This window comes from Haliotis cracherodii, unplaced genomic scaffold, assembly GCF_022045235.1.
Source record: "Haliotis cracherodii isolate W230 unplaced genomic scaffold, xgHalCrac1.p SCAF_17, whole genome shotgun sequence".
Classification (NCBI taxonomy): domain Eukaryota; kingdom Metazoa; phylum Mollusca; class Gastropoda; order Lepetellida; family Haliotidae; genus Haliotis; species Haliotis cracherodii.
Window position 1 is genome coordinate 21,981,145 of NW_027266272.1, and position 27,201 is coordinate 22,008,345.

Genomic DNA, 27,201 nt, shown 5'->3' on the forward strand with positions numbered 1-27,201 from the left:
GAGGCTGAGGTGGGTTTTAATAATAAAAGAAAGCTGAGATTTTTCACATTTCACATTATATATATGGAGGGAACTCGTATGTTGAAATTTTCTCACTATCTACTTAAACATAATTGAACTGTACAGACGTAGGTGATTTTAAAACAAAAAACGGATTTCTGCGTAAAAAGTAATTGATTGATCTATGGCCCTATTTAGGAGTTTTATGGGATCACCCGCCCCCAGGTCAAGTTATCAAAACACAGCAAATGACACCGCTTTTTAGCATTGAGTAGTGTACTTCCTAAAAAACAATCGTGTCACTGTCACCCAACCACATCTCACTGTCACTGTCACCCAACCACATCTCACTGTCACTGTCACCCTACCACACCTCACTGTCACCCTACCACACCTCACTGTCATTGTCACCCTACCACATCTCACTGTCACCCTACCACATCTCACTGTCACTGTCACCCAACCCTATCTCACTGTCACTGTCACCCAACCACATCTCACTGTCACTGTCACCCTACCACATCTTACTGTCACTGTCACCCTACCACATCTCACTGTCACTGTCACCCAACCCTATCTCACTGTCACCCAACCACATCTCACTGTCACCCAACCACATCTCACCGTCACTGTCACCCTACCACATCTTACTGTCACTGTCACCCTACCACATCTCACTGTCACTGTCACCCAACCACATCTCACTGTCACTGTCACCCAACCCTATCTCACTGTCACTGTCACCCAACCACATCTCACTGTCACTGTCACCCAACCCTATCTCACTGTCACTGTCACCCAACCACATCTCACTGTCACTGTCACCCTACCACATCTTACTGTCACCCTACCACATCTCACTGTCACTGTCACCCTACCACATCTCACTGTCATTGTCACCCTACCACATCTCACTGTCACCCTACCACATCTCACTGTCACTGTCACCCAACCCTATCTCACTGTCACTGTCACCCAACCACATCTCACTGTCACTGTCACCCTACCACATCTTACTGTCACTGTCACCCTACCACATCTCACTGTCACTGTCACCCAACCACATCTTACTGTCACTGTCACCCAACCCTATCTCACTGTCACCCTACCACATCTCACTGTCACCCAACCACATCTCACCGTCACTGTCACCCTACCACATCTCACTGTCACTGTCACCCTACCACATCTCACTGTCACTGTCACCCAACCCTATCTCACTGTCACTGTCACCCAACCCTATCTCACTGTCACTGTCACCCAACCACATCTCACTGTCACTGTCACCCAACCACATCTCACTGTCACTGTCACCCAACCCTATCTCACTGTCACCCAACCGTATCTCACTGTCACTGTCACCCAACCCTATCTCACTGTCACTGTCACCCAACCCTATCTCACTGTCACTGTCACCCAACCACATCTCACTGTCACCCAACCACATCTCACTGTCACTGTCACCCAACCCTATCTCACTGTCACTGTCACCCAACCACATCTCACTGTCACTGTCACCCAACCAAATCTCACTGTCACTGTCACCCAACCACATCTCACTGTCACTGTCACCCTACCACATCTCACTGTCACTGTCACCCAACCCTATCTCACTGTCACCCAACCCTATCTCACTGTCACTGTCACCCAACCCTATCTCACTGTCACTGTCACCCAACCACACCTCACTGTCACTGTCACCCTACCCTATCTCACTGTCACTGTCACCCAACCGTATCTCACTGTCACTGTCACCCAACCACATCTCACTGTCACCCAACCACATCTCACTGTCACTGTCACCCAACCCTATCTCACTGTCACTGTCACCCAACCACATCTCACTGTCACTGTCACCCTACCACATCTCACTGTCACTGTCACCCTACCACATCTCACTGTCACTGTCACCCAACCGTATCTCACTGTCACTGTCACCCAACCACATCTCACTGTCACTGTCACCCAACCGTATCTCAGTGTGACTGTCACCCTACCACATCTCACTGTCACTGTCACCCAACCACATCTCACTGTCACTGTCACCCAACCACATCTCACTGTCACTGTCACCCAACCCTATCTCACTGTCACTGTCACCCAACCCTATCTCACTGTCACTGTCACCCTACCACATCTCACTGTCACTGTCACCCAACCCTATCTCACTGTCACTGTCACCCAACCACATCTCACTGTCACTGCCACCCAACCACATCTCACTGTCACTGTCACCCTACCACATCTCACTGTCACTGTCACCCAACCCTATCTCACTGTCACTGTCACCCAACCGTATCTCACTGTCACTGTCACCCAACCACATCTTACTGTCACTGTCACCAAACCACATCTCACTGTCACTGTCACCCAACCACATCTTACTGTCACTGTCACCCTACCACATCTCACTGTCACTGTCACCCTACCACATCTCACTGTCACTGTCACCCAACCCTATCTCACTGTCACTGTCACCCAACCGTATCTCAGTGTCACTGTCACCCAACCACATCTTACTGTCACTGTCACCAAACCACATCTCACTGTCACTGTCACCCAACCACATCTCACTGTCACTGTCACCCTACCACATCTCACTGTCACTGTCACCCAACCCTATCTCACTGTCACTGTCACCCAATCCTATCTCACTGTCACTGTCACCCAACCACATCTCACTGTCACTGTCACCCAACCCTATCTCACTGTCACCCAACCACATCTCACTGTCACTGTCACCCAACCCTATCTCACTGTCACTGTCACCCAACCACATCTCACTGTCACTGTCACCCAACCACATCTCACTGTCGCCCAACCACATCTCACTGTCACTGTCACCCAACCACATCTCACTGTCACTGTCACCCAACCACATCTCACTGTCACTGTCACCCAACCACATCTCACTGTCACTGCCACTGTCATCCAACCACATCTCACCGCCACTGTCAACCAACCACATCTCACTGCCACTGTCACCCTACCACATCTCACTGTCACTGTCACCCTACCACATCTCACTGCCACTGTCACCCAACCACATCTTACCAACACCCAGCGTTACACCGTCAACCACAACTCACAATTACAATCTCCGTTCTTTCAAACTCATCTAAGAAGTCGATACATCAGTGGTTGGTTCTTGTGGGTTTAATCTGTGCTCTCTCCCTTATTGAAATGTAGACGACCTGGTTGGAACGTTATTGGCAGACTAAAAAAACGTTAAAATAGACAACGTTTTGCTGCCATTGATATTCAGCCTGCTAATCAGAGTGGAAGTTGGATTTTGACGAAATATCACAGGCATAATATAATCTTATGAAGGAAAACAGACGTATTTGAGTTCTCGGTTCAGTATTCCTGCAATATAACATTATGAAGGAACGTCTAGACGTTTCACACAAAATCTCTAATATCCTGTAACTTTGAGGGGAATGGGCGGCATAAAAACTGAAAATGAGAAAGTTGTTTCAACGACACAACTTCAAAATTGGTTTTTGAGAGCTTTCAGACAGCCAAGATTACAAGAACGAAATAAAACACGAAAATTGAAGATATTTACAAAACGTAACTGACTTAAAAAGACGTGTTTTGCGTAACAAGTCCATATTCCACATTTTTTATATTATGTGTATGTTCATAATGATAAGCAGGTGAAAAGGGCTTCTTCGTTTCATGTTAGGATTTCGTTTCGGGACACGTTTTCGGGTCCCACGGGTTACCAAACACGTACAAGTGACACGTGGAACGTGGTGAGCGTGGCTGGTGTTGAGATTACTGGGGCCGTTTCGTGACAGATATAGGGTCAATTGTGTACTTTGTGATAAAAGCATGAAACTTGGCACAGTTGTAAGTAATGACACTCCAAATATTTTCAGATATGGGGGCCACCTACAAAATCCAATATGGCCGCCAAATCCAATATGGCCGCCATGGAATGAAATTCTAGTATATCTAATGTGAATATGACCCACAACCTAAATATATAAAGACAGATGAACATTTTAGAATAAACGTACCCAACACTTCATCTTTGAAAAAAAGTAATTTTATCACAATAGACTATTTATGTTGATTTAGGTAATCAAAAGTGTGATATTTATATGCATATGCATATTGGATTTGATGCATTATGCATATGTTGGATTTTTTTAGGTTGCCGAATGTCTGAAAAAAAGGGAATGTGATTACTTACAACTGTGCAAGGTTTCATGGTTTTATCACAAAGTGCACAAATTTTCCAGAAATGGGTCCACTAGATGGGATGGGTGGCAGTGGGAAGTGCCTTGGTGATAGTGAGATTGGGAGTGGCGACGGTAGGATCGTGATTAGTGGTAGTAGAATAGGCCTGGGTGACAGTGAGGTGGGGCTCGTTGACAGTGAGACAGGGCGTTGGTGAACGTGAGATATGGCTGGGTGATAGTGAGAAGAAGCTGGGTGATAGTGAGCTTGAACTGGGTGACAGACAGGTAGGGCTACGTGAAGTTAAAATTGGCTAAGGTGATGTTGACATAGAGCCGGGTGCGGGTGAGGTATGGCTAGGTGATGATGATATAGGCCTTGCTGACAATGTGCTGGGGATGGGTGTTGGTGAGACAGGACAGGGTGATGGTGATGTGAACTGGAGTTTAACGTCGCGTCCAAGATTATTGCACTTATACGAGTATATAGCGACGTGCATGCACATGTTATGCCGATTTATAGCGCTAGCACACTGAGATACCACGCCGCAGTTTCACATGAATACCCCACTCAGACACAGTATACTGACTCCGAGCCGACCAGTCCTTGTTTTAGCCCCTTATGGTCAGCCATCCAGGGTAACAACAAGTACCATCCTTTAACGGCTTTTGGCTTGACGCGGTCGGGGATCGAACCCCGGACCTCCTGCTCTCAGGGCGGACGCTCTACCACTAGACCACGGAGGCGGTCGAGACAGGACTGGGTGATGGCGTGATTGGGTTAAGGGGTAGGGAGATAGGACTGGGTAATGTTGACATAGGACTATGTGGTGGTGTGATAAGGTAAGTCATGGCTAAGGTGATGTGAGATATGGCTAGGTTACAGTGAGGTAAGGATGTAAGGTTGTGAGACAGACCACCTGATAGGAGTGATGAATACTTGTAGATAGACAAAAACTCCAAGGTCAGAAAGATTATGTAGAATGTATAATAGGCAACATATAGAGGATGAATATCTTTTTTTACTTGTATGTCCATTGTACTCCACTGTGAGAAAAAAAAATATATTCCTGTATGCTACTTTAATGATCCAAATATTGTGAAATTCCGAAATTGTTAAACATAAATTAATAATACAAAACTTAGCCTTGTATATATTGCACGCACTGTTATATAGAACCAAATTTCTAAATAACAGTTAAAATTGTGTGCAACATGTCACATGTACTATAGTCCCGGGGTCTCCTGATTGATTGATTGATTGATTGATTGATTGATTGGTTGGTTGGTTGGTTGGTTGGTTGGTTGGTTGGTTGGTTGATAGATGCGGCTGGTGAGGTTGGAGGATAATGAGTTGGGCTGTGTGAAAGTGAATCTGTGCTTGGTGATAGGGTGAACTGGGTTATAATGAGATGGGTCTGTGTGATCGTGAGATGGGTCTGTGTGATCGTGGGATGGGTCTGGATGACGTTGAGAAAGGGCTAACACAAAACGGCGCGGTTTACAGTATGATTGTTGTTTCATAACTGCAGTCAGTGATATCCTAACTGTAGCAGCAGACTGAAAATTGTCGTGCAAGAGACAAGACAAACCAGTGTTTTATTGTGTTGACAACATCCATACTGAGGGGTACGCTAGCACGCAATGAAGGCACAGAGCCTGCCCAGTCGGTCTTAGTTAGTCGCTTCATACGACAAGTATTAAAGTGCTGGCAATTCTTGCCTGGGCAGCCAGTGGCCATGGGACTGGTTTGCCGTCTTGATCTGGGTTGTATTGATACAAAGGAAACTCTCAGAGTTAAAGGCTTGTTGCAGCAGGATGGTCGAGAAATCCTTCGAATCCATATTATGTATTGTACTTAAGTAATGACGTATCTTCATTGGAATACAGATATATCATGTCTTTGTAATTCCATATGTTGGGCCTGTAGCGTGCATTCCTACTTTGACAAATAGGGAGAACGCATTATTTCACTGTTAAGACATGATAGGAGATTTTAGGTATGCTTCACGCCCAGCATTGAAATCTGTGACAATGGGTGAATGAGTGAGGAAAGAGTGGATGAGGAGGGAGCACCGTCCAAGAACACAGGTATCTAGTTCGACTTATTAGAGGACACTGGTTTTTATTTCAAATTGTCCAAGAGGACTGGTTTCTATGTCATATTGTCCAAGGACACTGCAGCTGTTTTTTTGTTTCGTATTGTCCAAGGACACTGGTTCCAATTTCATATTGTCCGAAGACACTGGTACCTATTTCATATTGTCCGAGCACACTTGTTCCTATAATTGCATATTGTCCAAGGACACCGGTTTTTGTTTCGTATTGTCCAAGGACACCGGTTTTTGTTTCGTATTGTCCAAGGACACTGGTTCCTATTTCAAATGGTCCAAGGACACTTGTTCCTATTTCATAATTGTCCAAAATCATGGGTTTCTTTTTTCATATTGTCCAAGGACAGTGGTTTCTATTTCATATTGTCCAAGCACTGGTGTCTATTTTAAACTTTCCAAGGACACTTCTTCTTATTTTATGTTTTTTCTTGGACACTTGTTCCTATTTCATATTGTTCCAGTACACTGTTTTCATTTCATATTTGTCAATGGACACTGGTTCCTGTTTCCTTATTTTTCAAGGACAATGGGTCCCATGTCATATTGTTTAAGGACAGTGGTTATTGTTTTATATTGTCCAAGGACAGTGGTCCCTATTTCCTTATTGTTCAAGGACAATGGGTTCCATGTCATATTGTCTAAACTCAGCGGTTATTGTTTTATATTGTCCAAGGACACTGGTTCCTAGTTCATTATTGTTTAAGGACAATGGGCCCAATGTCATATTGTCTAAGGACAGTGGTTAGTGTTTTATATTGTCCAATCACCCTGGCTCCTATTTCATTATTGTTCAAGGACAATTGGCCCAATGTCATATTGTCTAAGGACAGTGATTAGTGTTTTATATTGTCCAAAGACAGTGGTTCCTATTTCATATTTTCCTATGACACTGGTTCCTATTTCATATTGTTCAAGGACACTGGTTCTTCTTTCTTATTTTCCTAGGACACTGGTTTTTTTCATATTGTCAAAGTTCACTGGTTCCTATTTCATATTGTCAAAGGACACTTGTTCCTATTCCATATTGTCCAAAGATAGTTGTTCTTCTTTCATATTGTCCAATGGCTCTGTTTTTTTATTCATATTGGCAAATAACACTGGTTCCTGTTTCCAATTTCCAAGGACACTGACTGAAACGCAAGTCACTCACTCACTCACTCACTCACTCACTCACCGTAGGAAATATGGCACAGGCCAGGCGATCAACTGATCCACGTTGTGTGGGTCAGATATTACACTACATCGGCCACAGCTGAACTCCTCAATCCTCAGACTAGCTCAGGTCAATATACGGCCACCGCGATATATGTCGAATCGGCGTGCTCAAAGATCGATTTGCCGTCAGCGTCAGAAGTAGAATCGGTGATATGAGGTGCGTACGTAAAATCTAACATGTACCATGTTTGTTTTGCCCTGGTGTTACGTCCCACGAGGTTATACGAGATGTACATGTGGTGGAGCGTGTTGGGGCGGGGTGGGCTGGCTGGGGCGGGGTGATATGAGATCTGGCCTGAGAGCACTCTGATTTGTGTTTTTCCCGACAACGTTTAATTCCTTGGATTCAACAGTAAATGAGAGCACAAGCAAAACAATGGGGTAGAATAGGTCTTCAGCAACCCATACTTGCCGTAAAAGCCGACTATGCTTGTCGTAAGAGGCGACTTTGTTTGTCGTAAGAGGCGACTAACGGGATCGGGTGGTCAGGCTCGCTGACTTGGTTGATGCATGTCATCGAATCCCAATTGTGTGGATCGATGCTCATGATGTCAATCACTAGATTAGCTTCTACTTATGAATTCACGATCTGTGAAACTTGCTACATGCTTGTCGTGATTTTTATTGTTGATGATAATGATAATGATGATGATTATATTGATGATGATGAGTGTGTGAGTGAGTCGGGTTTAACGCCGCTTTTAACATTATTCCAGTCATGTCACGGCGTGACAGCTTAATGTGGGAGGAAAGCCCGAAGTGATGCACGTCTCAGTCGTTTACCACTTCGGTGAAACCCAAGAACACGGGTATGGTGCTGACAAACCTAGAAACATAATCGGGGCGAACCGGGATTCGAACCCACAATCATAGGTTTCTGACACGCCCAAGGGACGCATCCCTGCACAGCGAATCGCGGCGCCTTAGACGACTGGGCCTGCCGTGCCCCCATGATGATGACGATGATGAGTATTATTACGACGACGATGACGATGAATGGATTCGAATCCTGGTTCGATGTGATTATTTGTTTGGACATTTCAGCAACATACCCGTGCTCGTGGGTTTCACCAAAGTAGCTAAAATCTGAAAGACTTGGGGCTTTCCTCCCACATAGAAGCAGACCTACCTTGATATAAGTGAAGTACTGTTCAAACAGACGTTAATCCAGCTCAAGCCCTCGTATTGGATTTACCGTTACTCGAAGACAAGACTGAATAAGGACATCAAATCATTCATTGTTGTGAATAAAACAAGCAAACCTACAATGTACATGTATCACAAGAAAAACATTTTCCGACGCATGTTAAATAAGTGGCATGTACATAAGCAATAAGATTGAATATTTATTTTGACTGTGTGTGGAGGCCCTGTCTTCTGAGGCACCGAATTTGCTTTGCAGACTTGTGTCACTTATGCGTCACATGATCCACTGACCTTCGGTTCGAATCCAAGTTTTATAATACTTTTATAATACTTCACCGCTATACCGTGGAGATTTAACCAAAGCGATACATATCTAGAACCTAGGTCGGGTTTCACAAAGCGACCTTAGCCGTAACTACATGTATGTTGCACGAACAATGACAGTTACGATTCTCCTGCGTTAAGATCATTTTGACTTCGGACTTTCCTCCACGTCAGGCGACTTTAAATGAAGTTAAAGCTTACTCACTCACTCACTCACTCACTCACCAAGACCCACTCACTCACTCACTCACTCACTCACTCACTCACTCCTCACTCACCCACCCACTCACTCACTCACTCACCCACTCACTCACTCACTCACTCACCCAATAATCCACTCACTCACTCACCCAATAATCCACTCACTCACTCACTCACTCAATAATCCACTCACTCACTCACTCACTCACCCAATAATCCACTCACTCACTCACTCACTCACCCAATAATCCACTCACTCACTCAGTCACTCACTTTGAGGCATCACGCTGACAAGACGCACGTACATCCAGTAATTCCTACAATAGGCATCACCCCAGGGCCGCAAGAGATTACATTTGTTATTGATATACGCAACCAAGTGACTCCAGATGAGCGCGTTAAGCCCACTAAGCCTATAATGATATGCCCGCAGCAACCCAGTCGTTGGAGTCTGTTTGAAGGTATCACCTGCATCCACAACCCGGGCAGCCCAGGCTGGAGCGATGGGTGGCATCTCTCTGTGATGTGATGTCACCTTGCATCCAAGTGGTCCCACTGTATAATGGCTGCTGAAACAGATCTCATTCCATTCATTCTGACACCTACTGCGGTTGGGAACCTAATGACTTAGTTTGGTACAGGTGTAACAGAATATGCATTTGTGGTATGACGGTAATGATATGTCATGACAATCTTTTGAAACACTACTGACGATGTTATTACCCCGACAACTGATAGTCTCATTGTGAAGTTTATTTAACTGTTACAATGTAGCACAGTTTCTGAAAAAAGGAACTGGAGACCGCGCAATTAGAGAAAAAATGTCGAAATTGCCTCTTTCCATACCACCGTTGCGTTTCTTTTTTTATAATTATGATTATTTTCTGGTAAAAGATGCTTCATTCTGGAAGATATGAGAACATACCATACAGCTAGTGTCATGTGTGGTCATGTAAGATTTGGATATTTCGATGCACTCCGCTTGTGTCGATACATTCCGTGACCCGAATCACAAATGCGCGATAATACAATGTATTACAGTAAACTACGCTTATAACGAACACGCTTATAACGAACTGACGGATATAACGAACTTACTTTTTTGGCCCCGACTATTTGCTGTAGTTATGCTGTATATATACTTATAACGAACTGCGGTTATAACGAACTAAAATTAGTAATCCCCTTGAGTTCGTTATAACCGTTGTTTACTGTATATTTAAATTTTATGATAACCACTACCAAGGATCACTCGCTACCATAGCTTCGTTTTCAGACTTATTCGGAAACCGGATAAGCGTCCATTCAAATTAAACATGTGAGCAAGTTAGATCCTGCTATAGATTTAATTAGAGATGGTGATGGTAACGTCACTTACAAAACGATTTAATCAGAGATGGTGATGGTAACGTCACTTACAAAACGATTTAATCGGAGATGGTGATGGTAACGCCACTTACAAAACGATTTAATCGGAGATGGTGATGGTACCGCCACTTACAAAACGATTTAATCGGAGATGGTGATGGTAACGTCACTTACAAAGGATTTAATCGGAGATGGTGATGGTAACGTCACTTACAAAACGATTTATTCGGAGATAGTGATGGTAACGTCACTTACAAAACGATTTAATCGTAGATGGTGATGGTAACGTCACTTACAAAACGATTTAATCAGAGATGGTGATAGTAACGTCACTTACAAAACGAACTTGCAAATAAGACCATGGTATTTCTCATAATAGAACGGAGATATGATTCCCTGGATCATCGAAGATGATGCTTTTCATACCATTGTGTATGAGACATTGTATTTGGTTTTAATTTGTATTCAATGAAAATGTGAGATTATTTTTGCATTTTCAAATTAAAGATACCCGCAATCACTGGATGTAAGTGATGAAGTTTTTTAGAGCCGTCAGCAGTACATGAGATCTGTAACTGCGTGTGCCCTTGACGTGGGAGCAAATGCTATTGAAACCTTTTTTGAATTGTATCAGTCACATGCATCTATAAATGTAAGCGACGTGACCAATAGGAAGTTGTGTGCAACACCACCCAACGTGAAGGTCGATGGAGACTGTCACAGTTGCTTAGGGCCAATGTGATCCTCCCCTTCCTCGGCGGTTAGACCTGCAGGTGTGACAGGTGTGACGCAGGTGTTTGGGGCCAACGTGATCCTGTCCAACGTCGTCGGTTAGACCTGCAGGTGTGACGCAGATGATGCACAATATATATAGAAAATTCTACACTCATTCTCGTTAGATACCATTTTTACGAAGCGAGTGAACTTTCTCTGACTGAGCGAAAGCGTAGCAAATACCATAGAAAGCGTACTAGTTTCGTAAAAATGGTATCAAACGAGAATGAGTGTGGTATCTTTTATCACCACGTTAAATATGTATTTCTGTAAATACATAACAAATTTCCATCGTTAAAAGACCAAACTGAAACCGGTTGCAAATCTGGTTGCGATTTAATATTGATATATGCCCAAATATGGGCATTGTTGACATTTCTGTGCATTCTCATTAACAACATGTTCCTGCTGTTGAGTGTGCATACTTGATAGCACTAAAGCCCATGATTCTTTTGAAAGAATTTCTTCAACTTATGGTAATTCAAGCGCATTGTTGCTGGTACGCAGGACAACTGTAAGAAAACTTAAAAAGACAATTATCGCCGCGCTTTGAATCTCGGGCCAACACGCAGTCCGACGGGGTCCCGACTGTGCAATCAAAATGGTTCGGTTTCCTTGATCTATCAGCTGAATATATATCCTGTCCGTATCATTTTGGAAGAGGGAAATCAGAGTGCACGCCAAAGACGTTTATGTTAACTGTACGACCCCATACTGAAGACGTGAAGACAAACTCAAGTCTGCTTAAATGACACAGTAGCAGCTTCGAACGAAGGGCAAGGTCACCCTCGGAATAAGAAGAGACAACCGTGATCCACTCACAGCGTTTTACGCTAGAGATCAATAAGGAATCTAATTGTTCACATTTGGGATGTTTTGGGCCACAAAAACAGAATTCAGCACACTTTTTTATGTTTTCGAATGACTTATATCGGAACTGGTCACCTTGAGTGCGTCACGCTCATAGAAACCCTCGATAGTGTGTGTGTGAGTGAGTTTGATTTTACGCCGCTTTTAGCAATATTCCAGCAATATGACGGCGAGGGACACCAAAAATGGGCTTCACACATTGTACCCATGTCGGGAATCGAACCCGGGTCTTCGGCGTGACGAGCGAACGCTTTAACCGCTAGTCTACCCGACCGCCCTTACTCGATAGAAGATCTATCAGTAGTTGTACATTGCATATGGATATAGTACGATTATATGATTTCTGTAGTAGCTCTATGTATAATAAATATATAATGCAAAGCGATTTTGATGCGTGTGACGATCTTGTTTGGTTTAATAAAATGAGCGTAAATGTCTCTCGCTTTCATGAGATTCCTTCAGTTCGGCCTTGTAGTTGTAAACGTGAATGACGTCTCGTGATATGTTTATGAATGAAAAAAGTAGTTCCGGTGTGACAGAGGCCACGGTTATCCAATCAAAACGAATCAAACGAGGACAACCTTGTACGACACACGTATGACGTCAGATTTAGTATCTTACCACCTGTATCTTCACTAAGAGCGTGATAAAGTGTTGTTTTTTTATATCATTCTCTTCCGTTCTTCAAGACACGTCTATATCTTTACCCATAGACTCCATACTCCATCTTGGAGAGGTTGGAGCGTTCTGAAAACGTGACTGCCAACATCCCTTATTACTGGACCACTATTCACTTGAATAACGTGTGTTCCCACATATATACTCGTGAGTGAATGCTGTTTTAGTGAGTTAGAAATACTACAGCAATAGCACAGCTTCTGACCAATCGGTCATAAAGGCCCCCCGACAAGCGCCATGGGGACAGGATGAGTGAGTGAGTGAGTATGGTTTTATGCCACTTTTAGCAATATTCCAGCAATATCACGGCGGGGGACACCAGGTATGGGCTTCACACATTGTGCCCATTGTCCGGAATCGAACCCGGGTCTTCGGCGTGACGACCTAACGCTTAAACCACTAGGCTGCCCGACCGCCCCGGGACAGGATGAAACTATGTCATGAGATCCTCAAGCATGAAGTACACGTGCAGGTCACCCATGATAACGCTGTCATGAAAAATCTTTCATCCACGTGGAGGAAATATAAAACGTAAACGCCAGAGTGCAACCCGTCTCGATTATCGACCGAAACAAATTTTGGTCGTAAAAAATAGCGATGAATATTCTATGAATGGATTATTGACAAGCGGTGATGAAAGCACCGTCTCCATTACCCTGTGTGGATTATGGGTTAGAATTGATCCCCAGCAACCTTTCCCGGTCGTAAGAGGCCACCAAACAGTTCGGGTAATCAGGCTCGGTGACTTGGTTGATGACGTGTCATCGTTTCCTCGGATGATTGTTCACATTGTCAATCACCGGATTGTCTGTTACGAACAGGATTATTTACAGGCCACGGTCATGCAAACCACCGAGTCAAAGAAAGTACATACCTGAAAATTGGATTTAATCTCAAAATTACAAACGTTTTCAAAAACAGTCAACAGTCTCCGAAACAGGCGTTAAAACACAGAGTCATTGACGTGACGTACGGTACTGTTGGTACTGATGTCAAAGGCACGAGATGGCGCTCAGGGAAAAATATTTAATACCGCGTCTATTCTCCATTCCGTGTTTCCAATCGTCCATAGACGTTGTTCCACATATTTCAACATCTCCCCTGGTGATATGATAATGGAATTGTCCTCGATTGTTCAACCACGTTCATGTGTTCCATGACAACACTGACGCCGGCGAGGAACGTACATGTCGGGTAAGGGTTCGCCTTCAGCAACCCATGCTTGCCGTAAAAGGCGACTATGCTTGTCGTAAGAGGCGACTAACGGGATCGGATGGTCAGGCTCGCTGACTTGGTTGATGTATATCATCGTTTCCCAATTGCGTGGATCGATGCTCATGATGCCAGACATTGGACTGTCTGATCCAGACGATTATTAACAGAACGCTGTCTAATAGCTGGAATATTGCTGAGTGCTGCGTTGAGCAACAAACACAAATCCCAAAGAAACAAATTTATTTACATATATGGAACTTATTTGATTTTTTTATGCATAATAAAAATCAATACACAAATCCAAACGCGATACGAATCTGAAACAGTTCCCCGTATGCCGAAATTAAGAGGGATTGATGAGATTATGGAGATTTGAGTTTTAAGTTAGTTTTCTCTGTACAAAAATCAATATACGTGAATAGAATGATCTTCCCTGTTTGTGTTTCATCGGTCATCAGATCAGATTGTTGGTTACTGTTATAAAAGTGATAATTTGAACATACAAACCAACAGGTGAAAACATCTTCGTACATGTTGAAAGATAATAGTGATTGACGAAACAGAGGTTGAAGTAACAGAGTTGACGTAACATAGATTGAAGAAATAGATATTATAGTAACAGCGATTGAAGTAACAGAGATTGAAGTAACAGAGTTGGAGTAACATAGAATGAAGTAACAGAGATTGAAGTAACAGAGATTGAAGTAAAGAAGATTTAAGTAACAGAGTTTGAGTAACATAGATTGAAGTAACAGAGTTGGAGTAACATAGAAAAAAGTAACAGAGATTGAAGTAACATAGATTGAAGTAACAGAGTTGAAGTAACATAGATTGAAGAAATAGATAGTGAAGTAACAGCAATTGAAGTAACATAGATTGAATTAACAGAGATTGAAGTAAAAGAGTTGGCGTAACATAGATTGAAGTTAAAGAGTTGGAATAATATAGAATGAAGTAACAGAGATTGAAGTAACAGAGATTGAAGTAACATAGATTGAAGTAACAGAGTTGGGGTAACATAGATTGAAGTAACAGAGTTGGAGTAACATAGATTTCAGTAACAGAGATGGAATAAGTAGATATTGAAGTAACAGAGATTGAATAAGTAGGTATTGAAGTAACATAGATTGAAGTATCAGAGATTGAATTAACAGAGTTGGAGTAACATAGATTGAAGTAACAGAGTTGGAGTAACATAGAATGAAGTAACAGAGATTGCAGTAATAGGGGTTGAAGTAACAGATTGAAAAAGCAGATGTTGAAGTAACAGAGATTGAAGTAAGAGTGGTTTAAAGGACAGAGATTGAAGAAATATATATTGAAGTAATAGAGGTTGAAGAAGCAGATATTAAAGTAATAGTGATTGAAGTAACAGAGATTGAAGTAAAAGATATTGAAGTAATAGAGATTGAAGTAACAGAGGTTACAATAACAGAGATTGAAGTAGCAGATATTGAAGTAACAGAGATTGAAGTAACAGAGATTGCAGCAATAGTGATTGAAGTAACAGAGATTGAAGTAATAGATATGGAAGTAACAGAGATTGAGTAATATTGATTGAATTAACAGAGATTGAAGTCATTGATATTGAAGTCATTGATATTGAAGTAACAAAGATTGGAGTAACAGAGATTGAATTAATAGATATTAAAGTAACAGAGATTGACGTAATAATGATTGAAGTAATAGATATTGAAGTAAAAGAGATTGAAGTAATAATGATTGAAGTAACAGAGATTGAAGTGATAAGAGGTTGAAGTAACAGATTGATATAACAGAGATTTAAGTAACAGAGATTGAAGAAATACCACTGAGGTGACGCCGATTTAGATAACAGTGATTAAGGGTCTGTTAGCGATTGTTCTACAAGGTACTCAAGCTCCGCAAGTTACTTCCCTCGCCGTGCCAGGATCCGCTGGTCAGGGTTTGAGTTCCAAAACTATGATGATTGTTTGGACAGCATGTATATGTACAGCGCCAGTCTGAGCTTCACATGGACCATAATAGGCAAAACTACTTTTATAATCAAAACGTTCCTTTCAACGAGTCCGACTGTACATAATTAAGCATGTGCTTCTAATATTGAATTAGGGGCGGTCGGGTAACCTAGTGGTTAAAGCGTTCGCTCGTCACGCCGAAGACCCGGGTTCGATTACCGACATGGGTACAATGTGTGAAGCCCATTTCTGGTGTCCCCCGCCGTGATATTGCTGGAATATTGCTAAATATTGAATTAGATCACCGATCACTGATATGATACCCACACCCTCACCCCCATCCTCCCACCAAACACACACCTCCCTCCCCCAACCCTACCACCCTCCGTATCATACCTTCCCCCCACGCCACCGCCCCCCCCCCCCCCCCCCCCCCCCACACACACACACACCCCACCCCCGAGTTGACCCTGGAGACAAACACCAGGCGACGCATAATTTCAGACAACAATTTCTTTTTGCAAATATATGCGTATTCCCTTCAATTAGACAATGGACTTCAAGATCTTGCCCACGTACTTACTTTACACAGGAAGGGAGCTATCTTACCCCGTCACTTTATCAAGAGGGGAAAACATGTAATCCTGCCAATCTGGCCACTGTATTCACAGAACGTATGTTGTAAACATGACCTTGGAGGGAATAAAGCATATCTATTTTCATTTTGGAAACGGAAAAGAACAACGTGTAGTGACAGCACAACACGCAATGCATCGGCATATCTGCGAGCAACTCTGCCACGCTGGTATTACCTAACATGCAAAGACATCCAACAGTCAATATTCTGCAGTTTGGGACCACGGCTAATTGTCTTGTTATCCGTCACGCTGTTTCATGTTGTTAAAGTCCGAACACAGCACGCAATGCCGTTCCAAAGTCTGCTTACTGCAAATGATGACCCATTGCTGTGCGACGAAATCTCCCCCAATCCCCTCCTGATCCTAACAAGTACATGACATTAACATGGCCACAAGTCGTACTTCTCTGCGGTTACCATTTGTTTTTCTTACTCATCGTCTTCACCCGACTGACACACTGGCCTACTTGTGTATACACTGTTGTCTGCCGCGTTACAACCTTTGCTTCTCTCCAATAAAATCAGGTTCTTGGGTAGTTTCGTCCTTAATCATATTTCCCAAGGGAAGTAATTCAGACGGCCCATGTTCAATATCTCGCCAATCTCACGTAGTTATGTTGATAGTAAATGAATTTGAAGCTTTTGGCCCATCATATCTCTGTTTGACGTCTTGTCTAACGCTATTGTTTCCCTGACCCACTGGCCCCCTGACCTTTTCGTCGGCATCTCCGCCGATATCGCTGACGTCATCATACATTTCAAGAGCATGGCACGCAGCGTTGTTTATGTAAGACGCCATAGTATTCTTGCCGAGATGAGAAATACAAGAGTTAAGTCATAATGTCAGTTTATCTAGACATCTTACATGCAATAAATCTCATCTCATGTCGATATTTCAAACTTTTGTGGATATAACAAAACTGTAAACTCTTTTCGTTATCCAACTTAATCGGGTTGGTTCCTAACTTTGTATTCATGAGCGATAATTTGGGGGAAAACATCAAGCGGCAATTGTAACTGTCGACTTTGCAAGCGTTCCAACAATGTTCATGTATGAGTGTAAGTGTGCATATGCAGTAGGTGTAGTGCAGCCGTTGTCCCAATATGCATGTATGAATATGGGACAGATATGGCATTCGTATTAAAGTGCATGTTATACCTACTATATCTCTTTGTGGTTTTATTGATTCCCGTTGATGTTGTTTCAGAGTAATGCTGTTTTACCGTAGTTCTTAAGTTCCTGCTTAGTATCAATTTCGAAAGCGTCATACTTCCACTTTTCATCTTTTTCTTGCGAGCGTTATGAATCAAAATACATAAAAGGCATATCATTCAGGATGATTTTATGAGGTGTATACTTAGCGTCGTTATTTAGGATCACGCATACAATAAGAATTAAAACGTCGTAATTTCAACTTCTAAGTGTGCAGTTCATTTGCTTTGGGAATGAATCATTTTATACCATCATTTACTGTCATTCATTATGTCATGTATTGCATATGCATGTACTAAATCACTGGTTGCGTTTAGGCCTGCCTTTGAGGTAGATTATTTCATTCATTCTTGCATAATACACAATTAAATTTAGAAATTGGTAAAAAGTAACAAATGCAATATTTGGGATAACACTTTCTTTGTAAAATACAGTTCAGTACTTTTTTGGGTTGATTCCGGTCCGGGATTCGAACCCACACTGCCAGTGTGAGGCACTTAATCGCTAGCACACAAAGTTTGCGATCTATCCAACTCAGCTACGAAGGTTTTATTTTTTGCACTTTTCAACTGAGGGTTTTCGTCTTTGTACACCTTCCCACTGAAGCTTCCAATCCGTGTGACACACACAACTTGTACTTAAATTGTGAATCACATGGACAACATACTCAGACGTTTTTGGTACGTGTTGGCATATAGTCGTGTTTGACACAATACTCATCCCTTTAATAATAATGAGGCGTTGAGTGAGTGAGTGAGTGTGGTTTTACACCGCTTTTAGAAATATTCCAGAAATATCACGGCGGGGGACATCAGGAATGGGCTTCACACATTGTACCCATGTCGGGAATCGAACCCGGGTTTTCGGCGTGACAAAGGAATGATTTAACCAGTAGGCTAGCCGACCGCCCCGAATGATAATGAGTGAGTGAGTATGGTTTTACGCCGCTTTTAGAAATATTCCAGCAATATCACGGCGGGGGACACTAGAAATGGGCTTCACACATTGTACCCATGACGGGAATCGAACCCGGGTCTTCGACGTGACGAGCTAACGCTTTAACCACTATGCTACCCGACCGCCCCTAATGATAATGAAGTGTATCGAAACATAACATTAGCTAGGTGATGTAAGTAATGGACAGTGACGTATCGGCAAGTACTGTATCGGGACATTGAGTGACGTGAGTGGTGTGGAGTAAAGGATGGTGATGTGTGTTTGGAGAGAGAGAGAGAGAGAGAGAGAGAGAGAGAGAGAGAGAGAGAGAGAGAGAGAGAGAGAGAGAGAGAGAGAGAGAGAGAGAGAGAGCTCCCCTGACATGTCCCCCATAGAATACCTCTGAGATATCATGGATCGCCATGTTCGACAGTGTTATAAGGTTAACATGCGTCTCAAAAACATTACAAAATGGTAACAAAATTGTAACAAATTCAACTGTTCATAACTGCAATGATGAGTTGCTTTAGGTATACAAAGTTCGTGACAGAACTATTAGCTAGGATAGAATTAATTGAGAATTGACATATCACATTTATCATTAGAATGTTTCCGGACATTTAGTATCTATCGTAGGATTGTATCCACATTATCGTCGATTAGTTAACGAATCAGCAGAGAGATAAGATACTTTTCATTTGTAGAATCCGGAGTGAGTCACAAAATCAATAGAAAAATGGTTAATTGGTCACGTGGGTTTCGATAGTTTTCCGATTACGACACACATGAATTCATGGTCAGATCTAACTTTTAACGAATCAAACTGAGGCATCGTTACATGTGACGTAGAAAGGTCAGACTCGACCCCTTTTAAAAGATACGTTCAGCACTAGCAGTGGTGTGTGGTTCTGGCAGTGACTGATCGATATCACTGTTTGTCCAGTCTATGATGAATCTAGCCTGTCTTCTGTAGAAGTTGTATTTGAAGATGGACTGGAGCGTTATTAAAAGTATGTGAGTATAACCTCTGTCTTGTGTTTACTCCTGGTCACTGCAAGGGCCGGTACATGAATGTTGATAGAGACAGTTCAGATCGAGTAAGCGTCGATAGACCAATCACTCCTTGACTAAGATGACCCGATTCTGACCCAGCGAGTTGCTAAGTCATGGCTTACCTTGTCTATGACGACATGGAACGACAATAAATAAGGTAACTGTAGAAGGGTTCAGTTAACCCTAAAATGCAGTTACAACAGCCACTACATCCTCCAGCCAACCGACAAGAACTGATCCACGCCCCCCAAGAAGAATGGCGACGTACCCCACTTGACGTCATCAGACGATTGACTTTTTCCGTGCGCGGAGACTTTTTCCGTGCCTTGTAGCAAGGGGTGGTCATACACGCTAATAACGTGACGTGTCATCCAACTTGAGCGATATTAGATATGTGCCCTTAGTCCATTACGGTGAAGCTTGGTTTTGCTACTCCGACTCAATTCGGGCAACTGTCATGCCAATATCGGATGCTGTATAACTGTTATATCAAATGTTGATTTCAAAGAGATTTTGGTACATTTAACTTCATGCATCCGTCGCTTGCGGTTTTTAATCTGGAGTGAATTAAAACTATGGTAAAGTTTCTTTTGACGTCAGTGTATTTCGGTGCTCTCTGTCAGATATAGGTATACCTGCTTAATTGGCCTGTGGACTCATTACGGAATATGCAATGCAACAACTGCTAAATAATTTGAACACTATGTTAATTACAACCAGGCGTGTCAGCTGAGTTCAAAATGGACAGTTTCTTTCATGGATCTTCTAAAAAACCCAAACAGAACCAGGTTCATAACTGTGGTGAACCGGGGATCAGCAGATCCATGCAGATTAAAGGGAAGTAACACTGTACAACGAATTTCAGAGCCTTGTTTACACCTCGTGCCATTTACAAACTCATTCATCCTGAATTAGATCCATAAATAAATGCATAAATGTAGATTTCAGAATTTCAGAATTGATTTTCACTTTGTGTGAGTTCATTGGAGCATGGGCCTTCATAGTATGAGGGGCCAAACTGTATAAACGTCGGAAGTTGCGACGACGCTCATACAATTCTCGGCCCTTATATTTACCTTACGATGGTTCTTACTCCAATGGCCTCAAACAAAGTAAAAGTCAATTCTTATATTTTTTTATAGCCCTATTCTTTTACCTATGAGGATGTAGGTCTAGACGTTTCTCAATGTTTGCCAAAACGCTGAGTTCAAGATAAATGGGTCTAAATGATTAGAAAGCACTTTGTATGTATTCGTGCTTGGGGATTTCCAGAGCTTCCTCAGGAATGTGTCAGTAGTCGGTCAGTGTTTACGTCATTTCAAGACACATTTTCGTGATTGTGTCATCATCAAATCATCAAATTGTGTCGTTCATACGCTTAGGAACGTCATTTGCGGTCTTGTGACCAGCCTCTCTTCCAACGGAAAGGCCGTTTATCGTGTAAACTTCACTTTTAAAAAATATCACTTTATAAAAGTAATTTACATAACATGCACGTGGTACGTTTACTCTCCATTGTCTGACGACAAGGTCAAAATGTATCTTTTCTCTGGTCCCAAGACGTTCGGGACCACGGGGTTCGGCTCTGCTCGAACATAATTGGAAATCTGAAGCTATAAAAGTTGCAGTGAGTATAAACGAGATCACCTACAACGAGGCATCGCCTGTTCCTTCAGAGGCTAAGTGTATGACGTCTTGTCGGGAGCTTTGCATTCCAGTGTAAGGTAGGATTTATCTCGTATTCCTTTGAGTTGTCTTGTTTTCGAAAATTTCCATTGAAGTCGCCACCCCGGAAAACTTATACCTTCGCAGGCTTGCGGAGTTCTCTGTTGTACACCCTGTGATGTGCTACGTTTACACCACATCTATATAATGAAGACAGTTTCGCTTTAGTAATTGTATGCATTTCACCCTTCGCGCCTTTTATAACGTTCACTAGACCCAGTCTTTGGGACAAATCCCCCTAAGACTGGGGTCTGGTTCCCCCTTTTACTGGCGACACTAATCCCCCCCTTTGTCCTACGTTGGCTTATAGGTCGTCTGAGCGTACAACAGCCATACATTTAACACGTTTATCCAAAATGGCGACTGTGAATTAGCCAAGGGCGGATAACTGCCTTTGAAATATGAATTAAGACGTGACCTTTGGTGCCACCATGTAACTGGAAACTGTTCTGGCTGTAGACACGACAGAGGGTCGAGTAGATAAATTGTTGTTTGTGTTAACAGGAAATAATCATGTCTCACTCCAAGATTTTCCACATGACAAAGCATGTGATTTTTTTCCTTTGGTGTACCAGCCTCTTAAGTTCTGTAGACATACATTGCTCTTTGTGAGGCGGCCTCTACCGCAGGACTAGCCTTCCTTTTCTATACTGATTGCGTCATGGGCGATTAAACGCTCTTGTTATCCTGACTTCATTGCCAATTGCACACTCTGGACATTCTGGACAATCTGGACACCTTTCGTTACAAAATGTTGCTGCTGCGAATGATTAAATGCGTATGACAATGAATGGCGTTTATCAGAAAGTCATCTGGACTTTTTTATGAAATTGATATATGTAGGCATTGTAAATACTCTTAAGCTACAAATGTTTACACTTCAAAATATTCAATCAAGTACATTATGAGACATATACAGGTCTACGATGTTTTTGCACTCTCATATCTTTGAAAATCACACGAAAAAATGTCGAGATTATTATCACGGCCCAAGATATATATCCTACTGAATAAATTTATCACGGGTACTTGTAAAAAGAAGGATAGTAAAGAATCACTTCTCGGGTTGCTAAATGCGTCATTATTTTGGAAAAAAACAAAGTTGAATCACCCCTGCATTACGCATTCTAAAAATGTTTCAAAAGCTGCAAAAAAACGTGACAGGCCCACGTAGTGCAGAAATCGTCTTGAGGTTAAGAAGAGGACACAAAAAATGTGCTTCTGAAACCCTAGGCTGTATCGTGTGTTTTTCTAGCAAAAAAAAAAGTTGCTAACTGTATACTTAATATGAGGGTGACAAGCGTCATCAGTAGACCATGCAAGCTCACAATACCTTAAACAAAGCGCAGGACCATTCCATAAAGATAGATTCACATCGGCGCGTTATTACAAGGTAGATAGGTTAGGTTCCTTCTCCCACAGACGTATAAATCATTAGGACCAGTGCATGTATAGCATCATTAACTATGGTTGAACAAGTGTTTTTTATTCATATTCATATAGAGTATGTAAATTGTCCAGAAACATGTTAAAGTGGTTGCAGCCCACAGGATCTCTAGTGATTGGTAGAGAGAAGGCAAGGGATACAGTCGAGAGCGTAGCTAACAGCGTTCCGATCAGAGTTCCAACTCGTGTGTCCGGGCGTCTATCACAGCCTCGCGAGCCACCCTGTATTGAACTACTTGGCTCCACACTCCAATACTGACTATAAGGTAAGTGGCTTATTGAACAAATCAAATACCTATATAAACTATAAACGTAGCCGGCGTTTATGGCACTCGCATCTCGCAGCAGGTCAATGAGCGTGCAGGCGTTAATTAAATTATCGTCTTTTTCAGATGATATGAATACAAATACAGTATTGATCTACAGACTTGTAGAATGTGTCCTGAACACGCTCTATTTGCCTCTAAATGGTGTTGACACTTTTTGTGCATATAAGACATTGACAGCGTGTTTTTGGGCGTGTTTATGAAGTATTCGACAGTCAAATGATAAGTCGATTGTTACCCATGTTCGCTCCGTCGACTTTATAGAGTTGTGGCCTGGGCCCATGTAGGCTTCCGTGTATGCTGTTAGAATCCGTGTGTACACACATGTTGATCAGTTGCTTACCTCCGCTTTGCGAGATCTGCATGATGTGACACACAGTCATATAGTCAACGATGTTTGAGAAATGCATTACACAGTTTAATAGGTGGATAGTGTGCCTTTATAGACTATACATATATTCACTATGTATTGTCACTGTGTGTACCTACATACTGCCTCTCTCACTCTGTTGTCTGTCTGTCTGTTTATCTGTCTGTCTGTGTATCCGTCCGTATCTCTGACTTCCTATCTGCCTTCCCCATCTATCTTCTCTTTCTCTACCTGTCTGCCTCCCCGTCTATCTTCTCTATCTACCTATCTTCCCTCCCCATCTATCTTTTCTTTCTCTACCTATCTTCCCTCCCCATCTATCTTCTCTATCTACCTATCTTCCCTCCCCATCTATCTTCTCTATCTACCTATCTTCCCTCCCATCTATCTTCTCTTTCTCTACCTATCTTCCCTCCCCATCTATCTTCTCTTTCTCTACCTATCTTCCCTCCCCGTCTATCTTCTCTATCTACCTATCTTCCCTCTCCGTCTATCTTCTCTTTCTCTACCTATCTTCCCTCCCCATCTATCTTCTCTTTCTCTACCTATCTGCCCCTCCCCGTCTATCTTCTCTTTCTCTACCTATCCCCTCCTCATCTACCTTCTCTTTCTCTACCTTTCTGCCCTCTCCGTCTATCTTCTCTTTCTCTACCTATCTTCCCTCCCCGTCTATCTTCTCTTTCTCTACCTATCTTCCCTCCTCATCTACCTTCTCTTTCTCTACCTATCTTCCCTCCTCATCTATCTTCTCTTTCTCTACCTATCTTCCCTCCCCGTCTATCTTCTCTTTCTCTACCTATCTTCCCTCCTCATCTACCTTCTCTTTCTCTACCTATCTGCCCCTCCCCGTCTATCTTCTCTTTCTCTACGTATCCCCTCCTCATCTACCTTCTCTTTCTCTACCTTTCTGCCTTCCCCGTCTATCTTCTCTTTCTCTACCTATCTTCCCTCCTCATCTACCTTCTCTTTCTATACCTATCTGCCCTCCCCGTCTATCTTCTCTTTCTCTACCTATCTTCCCTCCCCATCTATCTTCTCTTTCTCTACCTATCTGCCCTCCCCGTCTATCTTCTCTTTCTCTACCTATCTTCCCTCCCCATCTATCTTCTCTTTCTCTACCTATCTTCCCTCCCCGTCTATCTTCTCTTTCTCTACCTATCTGCCCTCCCCATCTATCTTCTCTTTCTCTACCTATCTTCCCTCCCCGTCTATCTTCTCTTTCTCTACCTATCTGCCCTCCCCGTCTATCTTCTCTTTCTCTACCTATCTTCCCTCCTCATCTACCTTCTCTTTCTCTAGCTATCTGCCCCTCCCCATCTATCGTCTCTCTATCTACCTATCTGCCCTCCCCGTCTACCTTCTCTTTCTCTACCTATCTTCCCTCCTCATCTATCTTCTCTTTCTCTACCTATCTGCCCTCCCCGTCTATCTTCTCTTTCTCTACCTATCTTCCCTCCCCATCTATCTTCTCGTTCTCTAGCTATCTGCCCCTCTCCATCTATCTTCTCTTTCTCTACCTATCTGCCCTCCCCGTCTATCTTCTCTTTCTCAACCTATCTGCCCCTCCCCATCTATCGTCTCTCTATCTACCTATCTGCCCTCCCCGTCTACCTTCTCTTTCTCTAGCTATCTTCCCTCCTCATCTACCTTCTCTTTCTCTACCTATCTGCCCCTCCCCATCTATCGTCTCTCTATCTACCTATCTGCCTCCCCATCTATCTTCTCTTTCTCTACCTATCTGCCTCCCCATCTATCTTCTCTATCTACCTATCTTCCCTCCCTATCTATCTTCTCTTTCTCTACCTATCTTCCCTCCCCATCTATCTTCTCTTTCTCTACCTATCTTCCCTCCCCGTCTATCTTCTCTATCTACCTATCTTCCCTCTCCGTCTATCTTCTCTTTCTCTACCTATCTTCCCTCCCCATCTATCTTCTCTTTCTCTACCTATCTGCCCCTCCCCGTCTATCTTCTCTTTCTCTACCTATCCCCTCCTCATCTACCTTCTCTTTCTCTACCTTTCTGCCCTCTCCGTCTATCTTCTCTTTCTCTACCTATCTTCCCTCCCCGTCTATCTTCTCTTTCTCTACCTATCTTCCCTCCTCATCTACCTTCTCTTTCTCTACCTATCTTCCCTCCTCATCTATCTTCTCTTTCTCTACCTATCTTCCCTCCCCGTCTATCTTCTCTTTCTCTACCTATCTTCCCTCCTCATCTACCTTCTCTTTCTCTACCTATCTGCCCCTCCCCGTCTATCTTCTCTTTCTCTACGTATCCCCTCCTCATCTACCTTCTCTTTCTCTACCTTTCTGCCTTCCCCGTCTATCTTCTCTTTCTCTACCTATCTTCCCTCCTCATCTACCTTCTCTTTCTATACCTATCTGCCCTCCCCGTCTATCTTCTCTTTCTCTACCTATCTTCCCTCCCCATCTATCTTCTCTTTCTCTACCTATCTGCCCTCCCCGTCTATCTTCTCTTTCTCTACCTATCTTCCCTCCCCATCTATCTTCTCTTTCTCTACCTATCTGCCCTCCCCGTCTATCTTCTCTTTCTCTACCTATCTGCCCTCCCCATCTATCTTCTCTTTCTCTACCTATCTTCCCTCCCCGTCTATCTTCTCTTTCTCTACCTATCTGCCCTCCCCGTCTATCTTCTCTTTCTCTACCTATCTTCCCTCCTCATCTACCTTCTCTTTCTCTAGCTATCTGCCCCTCCCCATCTATCGTCTCTCTATCTACCTATCTGCCCTCCCCGTCTACCTTCTCTTTCTCTACCTATCTTCCCTCCTCATCTACCTTCTCTTTCTCTACCTATCTGCCCTCCCCGTCTATCTTCTCTTTCTCTACCTATCTTCCCTCCCCATCTATCTTCTCGTTCTCTAGCTATCTGCCCCTCTCCATCTATCTTCTCTTTCTCTACCTATCTGCCCTCCCCGTCTATCTTCTCTTTCTCAACCTATCTGCCCCTCCCCATCTATCGTCTCTCTATCTACCTATCTGCCCTCCCCGTCTACCTTCTCTTTCTCTAGCTATCTTCCCTCCTCATCTACCTTCTCTTTCTCTACCTATCTGCCCCTCCCCATCTATCGTCTCTCTATCTACCTATCTGCCTCCCCATCTATCTTCTCTTTCTCTACCTATCTGCCTCCCCATCTATCTTCTCTATCTACCTATCTTCCCTCCCTATCTATCTTCTCTTTCTCAACCTATCTGCCCTCCCCGTCTATGTTCTCTTTCTCAACCTATCTGCCCTCCCCGTCTATGTTCTCTTTCTCTACCTATCTTCCCTCCCCATCTATCTTCTCTTTCTCTACCTATCTTCCCTCCCCATCTATCTTTTCTTTCTCAACCTATCTGCCCTCCCCATCTATCTTCTCTTTCTACTTATCTTCCCGCTCTGTCTATCAACTTTCTATCTATCTTATATATATATATATATATATATATATATATATATATATATATATAT

General features: G+C 42.9%; 1 protein-coding gene across 1 annotated transcript in view; it reads right to left on the reverse strand.

Annotated features, from left to right (window-relative positions):
• Window positions 1–2,587: 2,587 nt before the first annotated feature.
• Window positions 2,588–27,201, reverse strand: part of LOC139464686 (cysteine-rich, acidic integral membrane protein-like) — a 65,167-nt gene continuing 40,553 nt past the window's right edge. Inside the window, exon 4 of the mRNA XM_071246204.1 lies at window positions 2,588–2,986. Coding sequence (XP_071102305.1) covers window positions 2,588–2,986 — 399 coding nt within the window. The remainder of the gene's footprint in view (window positions 2,987–27,201) is intronic.